This window comes from Babylonia areolata, chromosome 16 (assembly GCF_041734735.1).
Source record: "Babylonia areolata isolate BAREFJ2019XMU chromosome 16, ASM4173473v1, whole genome shotgun sequence".
Classification (NCBI taxonomy): Eukaryota; Metazoa; Mollusca; class Gastropoda; order Neogastropoda; family Buccinidae; genus Babylonia; species Babylonia areolata.
In genome coordinates this window covers 904,155-919,013 of record NC_134891.1, presented here as the reverse complement: position 1 = coordinate 919,013, position 14,859 = coordinate 904,155, and the positions used below count along the sequence as shown (strand labels likewise).

General features: G+C 45.2%; 2 protein-coding genes across 2 annotated transcripts in view; one reads left to right on the top strand and one right to left on the bottom strand.

Moving 5' to 3' along the window:
* LOC143291059 (phosphatidate phosphatase LPIN1-like) overlaps positions 1-4,223 on the top strand; it is a 37,579-nt gene extending 33,356 nt beyond the window's left edge. The window contains exon 16 of the mRNA XM_076600645.1: positions 30-4,223. Coding sequence (XP_076456760.1) covers positions 30-381 — 352 coding nt within the window. The 3' untranslated portion in view covers positions 382-4,223. The remainder of the gene's footprint in view (positions 1-29) is intronic.
* An 835-nt stretch (positions 4,224-5,058) lies between these two features.
* Positions 5,059-14,590, bottom strand: LOC143291058 (uncharacterized). The gene has a single exon (XM_076600643.1). The coding sequence runs from the start codon at positions 12,481-12,483 to the stop codon at positions 11,455-11,457; it is 1,029 nt and encodes a 342-aa protein (XP_076456758.1). The 5' UTR covers positions 12,484-14,590; the 3' UTR covers positions 5,059-11,454.
* Positions 14,591-14,859: the final 269 nt, after the last annotated feature.

The window sequence follows — 14,859 nt, the reverse complement described above, 5'->3', positions numbered from 1 at the left end:
ATTGAAGTGAAGCTTTGCCTTGTGGACAGCTACACCAAGATGAGCGACGTGGCTGATCACTTCTTCCCGCCCATCGACGTCGCCAACCGCAGCATCTCCAACGAGTACAGCAACGTCAACTACTGGCGCACGCCTCCCCCGACCATCGAGACCATCGACATCAGCATCCTGGCCTCCGCAGAAGACGGCGGCAAGGCCTCCACCACCACCACCACCGCCGCCACCGCCACCGCCACCACCACCACCACCACCTGTGCCCCCTCTGCAGCCACCACCACCTCACCCCCCTCCACCACCACCACCACCGCCACCACCACCACCTCTGTCACCATCCCCATTGAGGAGGGGGAGGAGGAGGAGCTCCTCGGGGCATCCAGTTGACGGGGGGCAGGCACACCCTCCCTGGACTCTCCCCCCACTCACCCACCTTTCACCACCACCATCCCCCACTTTTTCCATTCCAGCGGTCGTCTTCATCGTCAACAGCGGCGGTTTCCGCCATCAGCGTGCAGAGTGAGGAGTGGCAAACTCGATCACAACAACAACAACAGTAACAGTATCAGGAGCCACAAGAGCTGTTGTTTCCACAACTTTCACAGTGATCACAGTGGCCAGTGGTGCGACTGTCTGGCTCAGGAAGTGAAGAACAGTGTTGTCTGTGAGGAAGAGGAGGATTCCGCCTCACACCCCCTCCCTCCTCGTCGCTCTGCTTTTCCTCGTGTCTTGTCCATCCCCATCCCTGTCTCATCTTTGTCGTCGTCATTGTCATCGTCTGGTGGCCTTTCATCATCATCATCATTCTCCCCGCCCAGCTTTTCGCAGCTTCATTTCAACTTCTGGTTTTCTGAAATCGACTGATCAGTGCTGCTGGCTTGTTCTGTTGCCATGTTGGGGGGAAAATGGGTGTGGGGGGGGGCACTGGTTGGCCTTGGGGGCACTGTGCCAGATTCGGTCAGGCGTTGGGCTTGTGATCCAGTGTTGACCACTGATGAGGTTTCCAGGCTTGGTCATGGCATGGTGCGGTGTCCTTGGGAAAGGCACTGTACCCTGATTCTCCTCTCTCCACCCCGGTGTCCCTGGGAAAGGCACTGTACCCTGATTCTCCTCTCTCCACCCCGGTGTCAAGGGGCACCTGGCTTTGGCTGGGGAAGGTCAAAAAAGTGGAGAGTACAGGGCCCCTGCTTACTTGTGCTCAGTCCTGAACGAAGTGGTGTATACAATGAAGTCACTGCCCTGATAGCTGTGCTGAGCCCTGGACGAAGTGGTGTATACGATGAAATCACTGCCCTGATAGCTGTGCTGAGTCCTGGACGAAGTGGTGTATACGATGAAATCACTGCCCTGATAGCTGTGCTGAGTCCTGGACGAAGTGGTGTATACGATGAAATCACTGCCCTGATAGCTGTGCTGAGTCCTGGACGAAGTGGTGTATACGATGAAGTCATTGCCCTGATAGCTGTGAAAGGTTATGGGCATTCAGCCTTGACCCCAGAACCTCAGTCTATCCTCAGTGTTGTTGTGTTTGTGTTTCTTTCTGGCCACTAAGATGGCGGGGGGAAACGTCTGCGGACAAGTAAACTTGGTCTGTTCAGTCTGCCAGCTTTTCAAACTTGTCTTGCTGAAATTTTGTTCTTAACTTTGATAAGGTGTGTTGAAAAGGTTTGCATAGCAGTGAAGGTGGTGTATAAAGGATAGAGAGTAGGAATTTTGGGAAAATGTTAGTGGTGATTTTTTTTTTTTTTTAATGTTCTGGAAGGATGTGTGTGTGTGTACTGTGCTATTTTTTTGTATTTTGTGCTTTTTCATATTTATTGCCTTCTTAAAACTAGTTTTATTACTGTACGCCACTTTCATTTGATGCTTTTTATCATTTAGGCTGCGAACACACTGAGACAGTTAAATCAGTTAAAAGTGTTGAACTGAATCCTATCCAGCACATTCCACTGGAAAGCTTTGGTGGGGGTGGGCAGTCAGGGGGAGGGGGAGAGAAGATTCACTTGTCACAGGAGATATATATATATATATATTATAAGAAGAAACAATACCGCGTTTGTGATAAAATAGTACTGAACATACTGCTGCGGTGCTAAGTAAGTTTGATGAATACAGCATAAAATCCCTCCCCTATGTCTCCCATCCCTGCACACACACCAACCCACCCACCCAACTCAGTCCATTAAAAGCCGTGATAATCTGATGCTGAAGAGAAGAAACTCAGGAGCTCCTGTGGTGATGAAGCAGTTTTTGAAAATGGTGCGAAGAAATCCAACAGCAAGGTGAGGTGAAAACTGCAGGAACATGTGATATGTATATGTGGTGCTAGCAGCCATTCAGTGATGTGTTGAACAAGAATTCCACCCTTGTGTGCTGTCAGGGTTACTGTCGGCTGACTGAATAATCAATCTGCCGAACTTCACGCAGAGTAGAAGGAAAGTTAGCAGAAAGCAGAGTCAGTGAACATATATTTTGATTGTGAATGCGGCAGATATGGAACTGTGAATAAATAACAACCTTTATACCCAGAATAAAGTGATGATAAACATGATACCCTGAATTAAGTGATAGAAACAGGATACCCTGAATAAAGTGATACATAGAATACAGTGATAATAAACATGATACCCTGAATTAAGTGATAGAAACAGGATACCCTGAATAAAGTGATGCATAGAATAAAGTGATAATAAACATGATACCCTGAATTAAGTGATAGAAACAGGATACCCTGAATAAAGTGATGCATAGAATACAGCGATAATAAACATGATACCCTGAATTAAGTGATGGAAAAGGATACCCTGAATAAAGTGATGCATAGAATAAAGGGATAATAAACATGATACCCTGAATTAAGTGATAGAAACAGGATACCCTGAATAAAGTGATACATAGAATAAAGTGATAATAAACATGATACCCTGAATTAAGTGATAGAAAAAGGATACCCTGAATAAAGTGATGCATAGAATAAAGTGATAATAAACATGATACCCTGAATTAAGTGATGCAAACTTGATACCTGAAAAAAGTGATGACAAAAGTGATACCCTGAAAAAAGTGATCCAAACATGACACCCTGAGCAGAGGGATGCGTAGGAGCGGAGGAATGAGATATTAGGGGTAGAATAGTAATGGGTGCGATACAAACTCCTGAAAACAGAGCATGGCTGCCTCAGTGGCAGGCCACGATAGAAGCACCTGCTGCGAAACATTCAGCGAACTGCTGGGATTGATGATGATGGTGACAGTATGACAGACTTCACCACGTCTTAATTTTTTTTCTTCCTGGGATAATAAAGTTATTCTGATTCTGAGAGTATGAGGGAAGAAGTGTGTGATACATGTGCTATTTTTTTCTGCTGTGGGGTTGTGACGTGTTGTCTTAGTGCCGTGTGTGTTAACAACATGGCTTCCACTTGCCAGTGAAGCTGCCCCATGTGTCAGTGGCTGTTTGATGTAAACAGGGTCTCTCCCGTCTGTCTGTCTGTCTGTCTGTCTCTCTCACTCTGAGTCTCTCTCTGTGTCTGTCTGTCTGTGTCTCTGTTTCTCTCTGTCTGTACAGCTGGGGACCTGTGTGCTTTGTGAAGTTGCTGCTTCTGTCTTGTTTCCATGATCCTCAAACGTCCTGTGTGATTGATTGATTGATTGATTGATCAGCTGTAGGCAGCATAACGAGCTGATTAATAATAAACATGTCGGTGATCAGAAGATAAGTGAACAGTGTCCTCTGAACAGCTTCTGTGATTGATCAGCTGTAAGCAGCATAACGAGCTGATTAATGATAGATATGTGGTGTGGTAATAGGATGAAAGTGAAGAAGACTGTCCCCCTAACAGCTATGATTGTTCAGCTGTAAGCAGCAAAAGGAGCTGATTAGTTCCATGCACAGCACGCCGAAGGTGACAAAACAGTGCCCTTCAATGCAAGGCAAATGGCACGGTCACTTTAAAACAAAGTGACTCATTGGTAGTTGGAAAGAGAAGTGAGAGTGTGAACAGTGACAGAAAATAGCTGGCAAAAGAGTTGGTCCAGTGTCGCCAGAGCAAGATGTCCGAGCTGCCAAAGTAACCTCCCCTCCCCCCCTCCCCCCATCCCCTTCTTTGTTCATCTTCCACCTTTTTCACGATACATCTGTAAGTGTTTCTTGTTGACGTTAGTGGCCTTCATGTCCACCCCTTCCCTGGTGTGACGAGGTGGGTCCTTGGTTTCATTCCCCCCCCCAAACCCCCCCCCCCCACCCACCCCCACCCCCGGCCTGTGAGTGGTGGTTTGTTGTGGTGAGAGACTGGTGTAAAGACACCGATGAAAGGGAGAGTCAGAGGGTGTGCCGCCTGTCACGGGACGGCGTGTCGAGACACGCTGCACTGTCCGCCCAGCTCAAACGAACGTTCACCTTGACCTTCACTGTTGGTGACGGTGATGGTGTTTTGTGCAACGTCCTTAGCTGTCAGTGACAGTTGTAGTGTTTTGTGCATTGTCCTTAACATGGACAGCGATGGTGTTTTGTGCATTGTCCTTAACTGTGACAGTTGTAGTGTTTTGTGCATTGTCCTTAACATGGACAGCGATGGTGTTTTGTGCATTGTCCTTAACATGGACAGCGATGGTGTTTTGTGCATTGTCCTTAACATGGACAGCGATGGTGTTTTGTGCATTGTCCTTAACTGTGACAGTTGTAGTGTTTTGTGCATTGTCCTTAACTGTGACAGTTGTAGTGTTTTGTGCATTGTCCTTAACTGTGACAGTTGTAGTGTTTTGTGCATTGTCCTTAACTGTGACAGTTGTTGTGTTTTGTGCATTGTCCTTAACTGTGACAGTTGTAGTGTTTTGTGCATTGTCCTTAACTGTGACAGTTGTAGTGTTTTGTGCATTGTCCTAAACTGTGACAGTTGTAGTGTTTTGTGCATTGTCCTTAACTGTGACAGTTGTAGTGTTTTGTGCATTGTCCTAAACTGTGACAGTTGTGTTTTGTGCATTGTCCTTAACTGTGACAGTTGTAGTGTTTTGTGCATTGTCCTTAACTGTGACGGCGATGGTGTTATATGCATTGTCCTTAACTGTGACAGTTGTAGTGTTTTGTGCATTGTCCTTAACTGTGACAGTTGTAGTGTTTTGTGCATTGTCCTTAACTGTGACAGTTGTGTTTTGTGCATTGTCCTTAACTGTGACAGTTGTGTTTTGTGCATTGTCCTTAACTGTGACAGTTGTAGTGTTTTGTGCATTGTCCTTAACTGTGACGGCGATGGTGTTATATGCATTGTCCTTAGCTGTCAGAGACAGTGTCAGTGCGTGGATAGTGATGGATATTGTTCTGTGAGCATTCCGCCCTGTGGATTTTTTGTTTGTTTTTTGTTGTGTGTGTGAAAAGAGCGTGAGATTTGATGAAGTGATAGCAGTGCCATGCCTAGCGATACATCATTTTCCCCTTGGCTTCCCTGTGGGCAACACGCACTGCTGATGTGTGGACGTACCCGCATACAGCCCTGTCTGCGTGGGTGGGGAACGGCCTGCAGAAGAAGAGACTGAGCGGGGTAGAGGGTCCAGGGTGTCTGTGTAATGACGCTCTGTTGAGTTGTGTAGCACAGAGGGCAGTGTGTGTTGACCAGCCCTTGGTGTGGAAGCAGGGATGACTCACACCTACTTCTGCCCGGTTTGACGAAGGACTGTGTGAAGGATCCACCAGTATTCGTCCCTTGTTGCTTGCGTTTCTGTCAAGCTGAGTTTTGGATTTGCAGCATGTATACACTGGGGATTGTGAAATTCTTTTGTATATGTTGTTGGGGCGTGGGGGTAGTGTTTGGGGGAGGGGGGTGGGGTGGGGGGGTGTGGCGGCATTAGTTGTTGCTGCAGGATTGTTCCTGGGTGTTGGTGGGATGTCCGTGTCAGAATGAGAGCTGTAAAGACTTGGTCTCATCATAGTGTGTGTTTGTATTCCTCACTTGTTTGTGCTTGCATTGCACCAGTTTTAAACACAACCAGATCTTTTTTTTTCTTTTTTTTTTTTTTTTTTACCTTTGAATGTTCCTGGCGTTTTTGATTGTGTTTTGTTCTTTAATTATAAATCCACGGCTTCCCCCGCCCCATAAGTTTTGGTATTGTGCTGTTTTGCTACATTTCATTCTTTTGAGTGACCCCCCCCCCCCTGCTCCTTTTGTTTAGTAGTGCATGTGTGTCATACTCCATGTGTGTGTGTGTGTGTGTGTGTGCATGAGAGAGAGATATAGAGAGAGAGAGACAGAGAGCAAGTGGTCCAATTTTTCCTGTGAAAAAGGAGGAATTGTTGTTTTGCACATATATGTTGAAAGACAGGCCCCCCTACTTACAATGGATACAGTTCTGTGATTATCACAATACCACAATGGTGGTTGGCAGTTATACATGGTCAGAGATCTTTGTGTGTGTGTGTGTGTGTGTGTGTGTACTAACTGTCCATAAAGGTCAGAGATGTTGAGTTCGCAGTGTACATCTGTGTCAGTGTCTGTTGGATACTGTCACCATGTCTGTAGTCCCTTCAGTGTCTTTGGAAGTCTGCACTTAACTCACTCCGGACGATGGAACGCTGTAGTGGTTTAGACAATTAAAATTTTGTCCACATTTTCCTCATTGGGTAGCACAGCAATCGCAGCTACACCGGGCATTGCGAACATGTCGAGGATCGAATGGAAAGTTTCTTCATGAGATTCTGTAACAACACACTCCACAGTGAGCCAGCGAGTTCGGGACCCCACACGACAAGCTAATCGGCATACGTATCAAAAATGGCTTCGCGTGGCGATACAAGTGGAAATTTTTGGAGCAAACTAGATCACGACAGCGGCTTTTACTGCTGCTGAAGTGATTGAAATGCTTCAAACTGAAGGTTTGGACATCGACGAGGATGATGAAGACATTGAAGAAAGTATCTGCAGTGAAGAAAGCTACCATCAAGAAGATAATGACAGTGACTCAGCTTCTGAGAGCAGTGAAGAGGGAGGGTGGTGGGCATCCACACGACGTGAGGAGAGGGGTCAGTGGGTCAAGTACAGTGAGTTTCATTCAGTTACTTTATGTTTTGTATTTTTTGTGATTTTTTTCCTAACCCTAACAAATGGGTCATCTGTAGGGAAAAGCAAGGGAGAGAACTATTCGTCCGGAGTGAGTTAATGATTTAACATATAACAGTTTCAGAAAAAGTGTTCTTTGTAAAACCTTTTGTATTCATTGCTTTTCCTGTTTGAAGATTCTGTTGTTGTTTTTTGTGGGGTTTTGTGTGTGTGTGTGTGTGTGTTTTTTTGTTGTTTTTTGTTTGTTTGTTTTTTACAGAAGTTTAGTTTTGAAAACATCTGTTACAAGTTGAGTGTTTGTTGCTGTAGTGATGTATGATCATTTGTGATTGAAGCCGGGGTGCAATGAACTGAAAATCTCTGACCAAGTGCAGAAAATATGATCTCTGGATGTTTGGGTAGTCATCATGAAACATTGATGGGGGTGGGGGTTATGAGGGGGGAAGAAAGCGAGGGACTGGTCAGGGACTAGAATAAAGCAGCATCAAGTTTGGGGATGTAGTGTGTGTGTGTGGCTGGTAAGGACGTGAAAGAGAGAGCTCATGAAGTGTAGGTCTGTGCGTGTGTGTGTGTGTATGTGTGTGTGTTCAGGACATGAAAGAGAGCTCATGCGGTGTACATCTGTGTGTGTGTGTGTTATGGATGTGAGAAAGGTGTAGGAATAACGTACCGGTGGTGATTCACTGATCAGGGAAGTCGGCACAATAGTCAGCTGTACTCTGTTGTTCATCTCTAGCATTGATTTTTTTTTTTTTTTTTTTTTTTTCTTTCTTTTTTTTTTTTTTTTTTTTTGACATCAGTGTGTCTCTTGTCTGCCCAATATGAACTGGTCAGTTATAGGACTGAGAGAGGGTGAGAGACAGAGAGAGATAGAAAAGTGAGAGAGAGAGAGAGAGAGAGAAAGATAGTGAATGAGCAAATACATTTGTCACTGTCCGAGGATCACTAGCTTGCCATCATGACCACGGCTCCCAAGTGGTAACAATAGTCGTTGCAGTCATTTTCCAGCGCATTGATTTTCCAGTGTGGAGACAAACTCTGTCATTGTGCTGTCGTGGTGGAAGTGTAGTGATGGTCTTGGTGGGTGGTTGATCAGATCCCACTTAGGGGAATGAATCCTGCACCGTCTGTGATCATTGTCACACCAGGTAGTGGAATGAATCCTGCACCGTCTGTGATCATTCTCACACCACTTTGCAGAATGAATCCTGCACCGTCTGTGATCATTGTCACACCACTTAGTGGAATGAACCCTGCACCATCTGTGGTCATTGTCACACCACTTAGTGGAATGAATTGCACAGTCTGGTCATTTTCACACCAGGTAGTGGAATGAATCCTGCACCGTCTGTGATCATTGTCACATCACTTAGAGGAATGAATCCTGCACCATCTGTGATCATTGTCACACAAGGTAGTGGAATGAATCCTGCACCGTCTGTGATCATTGTCACAGCAGGTAGCGGAATGAATCCTGCACCGTCTGTGATCATTGTCACACCACTTAGTGGAATGAATTGCACAGTCTGGTCATTTTCACACCAGGTAGTGGAATGAATCCTGCACCGTCTGTGATCATTGTCACACCACTTAGTGGAATGAATTGCACAGTCTGGTCATTTTCACACCAGGTAGCGGAATGAATCCTGCACCGTCTGTGATCATTGTCACACCACTTAGCGGAATGAATCCTGCACCGTCTGTGATCATTGTCACACCAGGTAGTGGAATGAATCCTGCACCGTCTGTGATCATTGTCACACCACTTAGCGGAATGAATCCTGCACCGTCTGTGATCATTGTCACACCACTTAGCGGAATGAATCCTGCACCGTCTGTGATCATTGTCACACCACTTAGCGGAATGAATCCTGCACCGTCTGTGATCATTGTCACACCACTTAGCGGAATGAATCCTGCACTGTCTGTGATCATTGTCACACCAGGTAGTGGAATGAATCCTGCACCGTCTGTGATCATTGTCACACCACTTAGCGGAATGAATCCTGCACCGTCTGTGATCATTGTCACACCACTTAGCGGAATGAATCCTGCACTGTCTGTGATCATTCTCACACCAGGTAGTGGAATGAATCAAGCACCGTCTGTGATCATTGTCACACAAGGTAGTGGAATGAATCCAGCACCGTCTGCGATCATTGTCACAGCAGGTGAGGATTCCATCTCCACACCTTTTCAGCCAGTGGAAGAAATAGGGGTGATGACACTGAAAGGCTTGCAGGGTAGTATCACAAAATATCTTGCGTCAGCTGTCAGAAAGACTGTCAGTATGACTGACCATCTGCACCCCAGCTAACACCACACCAGCTTCCATTCTGTGCTGGGAGGTCCCCTGTGAGTGAGACGTGGAACCAACTTTGGCTGAGTGAATTGCTGTGTGAGAGAGGTGGTTTGGTTGTTGGTTTACCTAACTGTTATAGACAGCATTTTGGAGGTTGAGTTGTACTGTAGATGGATGTGTTGAAAGAAAACATGTTACGTATTGGTGCTTTCCACTGGTCCCAAAAAAGAAGAGTTCAGTTTGATCCACAAGTATTATGGCAGTAACTGGACTGAGGTGGGAATGATTCCTGTTTCTGTAACCAAGGTGGGTACAGCACCCACGAGAACAGCACTTGAACAGCCGATGGTCGTCCGACAAGGACTAGCGTCCTGTACTGTGTTGACTTTGGTTGCAGGGCTGGTGCTGGTAGTGTTATAGGGACTCTTTGATCAGAACACATTTCTGTTAGGGATTGTGAATGATGTGCTTCAGTGACTAGATTATCCTTGTGCTTGTTTCGGAGCAACGTGGTTTTGGTGTACAGTGTACATAATGTACATAACATTTTCCCCACTAGGTGGTGGTTGTGCATAAACGTGTACATACTTTTTTTTGGCAGGCTTTTAGCTGTACATATTACCTGTTTAGCACCCCCCTCCCCCTCCTGAAGGTATTCGTAGAATTAATTTTTCACAGCCTGGTTTATCCAGTGATCAGAAGAGACGTGCTCATTCATTTAAATGATTCCCTGTAGGAGGGAGTTGTTGTCAGAATGATGTTTTGGTGATATAAAGGAGTGCTGATGACTGGGTGGCAGTGCACTAGTCAGATGACACATCAGGGAGCCCTATGAGGACAATGGTCAGTCAGTTTGGAGGGGTGGGGGGAGTCAGGGAGGAGGGGCAGGGGGCAGTCAGAAAGGATTCAGTCCTGTCTTTGGGACTGCTTCAGGTTTTCCCAGCCCCAAATTTCACAGGTTTGTTTTTGAAACCTTTTTACTGATAATCACCAACAGAAAACCAGCCTGAAAAGTTGCGGTTCTGTGTTTTTGTTGTTGTTTTATATTCTCCATTAAAACTGAACATGTACAAAATAGGGTTGTCTGTCGCATAATGTGAACAAACAAACAAACAAAAGAAAATATTTTTGTACTGCTACATTATGAATTGTCAGATTATTATTGTGTTGCTATGACTGTTGGTCTCACTTTGTACTGGTCATTGTGTGATAACTGTGTACAGTTTGGTCTGTCTCATGCCATACACACTTGAGCAATTTGGATGTTTGTCGTCAGAAGATGAAACGGTTATTTATTTTGTTTTCCTTTTTAAGAAATTTTTTTAATTGATTTTGATTAATTAATTTTTTTTATATATTTATTTTTTGCCAGTGTTGGTTCTCGTGGCAGGAAACTGACCGGTCTCTTGACTGATTTTCTTTCTTTTTTTTTTTTTTTTTAATTTAGATTTTTGTTTTGCTTTGTTGTTTGGCTTGATGTTGCCCGGGTCCTAGCGAAACAGAAGGTAGCTGGTCAGTGCCACCTGGTGACAGTTACAGAGTGTGGGTGGGTGGTGGTGGTGGTGAGAGAGGTTCAGCCAGGTGTTGCCCACCAGTGTCAGTCCTTTGCTGTCCGTGTGGTGTCCAGCCCGTGTGTGTGATGCCTGTGACAGGTTCTCTCCAAGTCTCCACTAGCATGAATATGGGTCTGTTGTACGTCGTTGTGTACGTTTTGTTGTTGGAGTTTTGGGTTTTTTTCTTTTTGTTTTGTTTGGATAGCTCCTGTGTTACATGTGATGCACAGTATGGTGGTGTTGTTGTTTTTTTGTTTGTTTTGTTTTTTGGATTCTTTTTATTTATGATTTTTTTAGGTGGGAGGTGGTGGTAAATTATTGCTTGTATTATTGTCAGTTCAAAGTGGCGTAATGTTTTGAAGACCAGTGAAAGTAAGCAGGGAGTGTGAACTCCCCTCACCCACTGTCTCCATTTCCTTCCTGTTCACACCTCTACTGCTTCAAGAGGACAGTGTTGCATTGTGTAAAGTGCTTGAAATATATTGCATCTTGATAGACAGAAAGATAGATAGTAGTAGCTGTATACACAGATATATGGAGAGAAAGAGAGAGAGATTCATGAATATTCATGTATGTAAATACTGGCAGTCCCCATTGGGGTGCGGATGCTCCAGCTGTATGGTGGGGGCCAGACATGGTCAGTAGAGAGACTGACCACACTGCAGTATTGTGTCCACCTGACTGGCTGTCTGGATACAGCACAGGGAGGGCCAGGTGCCGTGGTCCTTGACTGGCTGTCTGTGATACAGCACAGGGAGGGTGAGGTGCCGTGGTCCTTGACTGGCTGTCTGTGATACAGCACAGGGAGGGTGAGGTGCCGTGGTCCTTGACTGGCTGTCTGTGATACAGCACAGGGAGGGTGAGGTGCCGTGGTCCTTGACTGGCTGTGATACAGCACAGGGAGGGTGAGGTGCCGTGGTCCTTGACTGGCTGTCTGTGATACAGCACAGGGAGGGTGAGGTGCTGTGGTCCTTGACTGGCTGTGATACAGCACAGGGAGGGTGAGGTGCCGTGGTCCTTGACTGGCTGTCTGTGATACAGCACAGGGAGGGTGAGGTGCCGTGGTCCTTGACTGGCTGTGATACAGCACAGGGAGGGTGAGGTGCCGTGGTCCTTGACTGGCTGTCTGTGATACAGCACAGGGAGGGTGAGGTGCCGTGGTCCTTGACTGGCTGTCTGTGATACAGCACAGGGAGGGTGAGGTGTCGTGGTCCTTGACTGGCTGTCTGTGATACAGCACAGGGAGGGTGAGGTGCCGTGGTCCTTGACTGGCTGTCTGTGATACAGCACAGGGAGGGTGAGGTGCCGTGGTCCTTGACTGGCTGTCTGTGATACAGCACAGGGAGGGTGAGGTGCCGTGGTCCTTGACTGGCTGTCTGTGATACAGCACAGGGAGGGTGAGGTGCCGTGGTCCTTGACTGGCTGTCTGTGATACAGCACAGGGAGGGCGAGGTGCCGTGGTCCTTGACTGGCTGTCTGTGATACAGCACAGGGAGGGCCAGGTGCCTTGGTCCTTTCCACAGCAGGAGTGTGGACAGTCGCTGTGTCCTGTCCTGTCACCAGACCATGTCTGCATCTGTAGCATTCACAGCTAAACATTTCCTCTTTGTCTTATCTGCGTACCTGGTTCGCTTTAGATATCGGATATATAAAGCGGTCAGAGCTTTCTTCTGCATGTATTATTGAGAACAGATTGACATGAGTTAGGCCAACAGGAAAATGAGAGCTGTATTATCAATGGTTCCTCTATTGCAAAGGGAAATCATTTACAGAGTCTTTTGTGAAGGACTATGACTCTCAAACTAGGAGGCAAAACTGCACTGGCTCTCAGTGCTGCAGCCTTTGGGAACCATCCCAATGCTGACTGTCCTAAAAACCCTCTTGGCCTAGAGAGTAGGGATGTAACTTGGGCAAGACGCTCTCCACTATTATCAGATTACATCTCAGATAGATGGGACAGCAGTTACCTCCTCTGCTGTTTTGATGGTCATTGTTGAACACAGCTGAGACAATCATGCATAAGAACTGATTATTCTACTTGGACATCTAGGCGAAGAAGACGTGGACAGGTGTCTTTCCTCTTTTCTATCATTCTGTTTATTTACGCCTTTTTTTTTTTTTTCCTTCCTTCACTGTTTCCTTTTTCTGCCTTCCCAGTCCATTCCCCTTTCTTTTTTTGAAGCAAGCCTTGACACGTTTTTCTTTTTTCTGCTGTCTATGATGTACTGTCTGTGCCGTTTTGCTCTGGTGATTAGGTAGTGAGATGTAAACACTGGGATGGGCACTAGCTGCCCATTCTGCAGTGTTATTTGCCTATGATTATGGCCCTATGTGTGTGTGTGTATGTATATATATATACACACACACACATACATTTTTTGTTTAGCTCTGAAGTATTGTTTTTTTCTGTTTTATGATTTTTTGTAATCTGGGGATGATAAATTAAGTGGAAGAGCTGACGTCTTCAGCATTGCCTAGTCTTATTTGCCCTGAGAAGCTAAATGGTTAGGACAATGTGTCATGAACTGTTTTTGGATTTGTCTGGGTGGGTTTTTTTTTTGTTTTTTGGGTTTTTTTTGTGGATGTTGAAGTTTTGTGTTGATGTGGTTGAGCATTTGAATGGTCTGACGTGGCCCAGTGTGGTCGGCTTGACTGTAAACAACAAGTCTGCTGAACAGCTTTATCGGAGACTGGTCACTTTGGTGGTTCAAGGTGTTTTGGGGTTGATTTGATTTTATTTATTTATTTTATTTATTTTTTTTTGTGAGTGGAGTAAAATGGGTGACTAAGATATTTTATGTTTCACAAGGTGTGTAACCAAGTTTGAGCATCGATTCAGTAATTGTGGCCTTGTTTCCAGCCCCCTTGCCTCATGTTGATAAGCATTTTATTGATCTCTTCCCCACAAAACTTGCACAGTTAAAACCAAGTGATGAGCATCAGAAAGAACAGTGAATACTGATGATTTGTAAATGCGCCGTTGTTTAGGTTTTCCCCTCTTCCTTTGCCAGTGGAAAAAATGTACAGTACAATTCACACAACTTGTCAGAAGTGTGCACTTTGTATATGGTGAATGGGGTCAGGTATTTTTATGAATATACATTTATTGGATGTAACCTCTGTATGAATCAAGGTATCTTGCTGTAAAGCTTTACCACAGAGAGAGAGAGAGAGAATGGAGGTCATGTTATTTTATGTTTTTTTAAGTCTGACCATTTTTATGCCTGAACAAAAAAAATCACATGGCCAGAAAACAAGGTCATCAACTTGGAACTTGTTGAAAATGAAGAAGAAGAAATGAAATGGAAAAGTTTTCATTGGCTCCATGGTCTGGACTTGGTTTGTGACCTGCCGGTGGTCTGGTCGGTCAGGACAGTGCCAGTGTAGTCCACACATGTACAGAGTATGAAGGTTTTGATTGGTTTGTGAGCCGGCTGACAGTGATTTCATTGGTCGATACAGAAGTACACCAGTGTGTGTGTGTCGACCGTATGCCACTTTCAATGGTTCTGATTGGTTTGAGAACCAGCCGACGGTGATTTGATTGGTGGAGGAGACAGGCTGGTACCAAGGTGTGTTGTGAGCTCACAACACTGTCATGGTTCTGCTTGTTGACTTCATCATGTGCAGTTGAAAGATGATACAGAAAATGGCAGATGTTGATGTCAGAATTAAATAAAATTAAAGAAAAAGAAAAATGTTTTCTGTATTGCCATTGTAAAATGGAGGTTTGGATGTTTTATTATCTCACAGAGAGAGAGAGAGACGGGTGGATTGTGGTGAGTGTAATGAGTGGATGAAACAAGCCATGACTGCAGAATGGTTTAGTATTGTCATTGTTTATTGCCCAGCTGACTGCACACAGCCTGACATGACACAACTATACATACACTGACATCTGGGTGATAGGTACACTGACATGTGTACTATACAATACATACACTGACATCTGGGTGATATG

Excerpts from the sequence above, each read along its gene's own strand:
- LOC143291058 (XM_076600643.1), bottom strand. The coding sequence starts at position 12,483 with ATGCTACAGATGCAGACATGGTCTGGTGACAGGACAGGACACAGCGAC.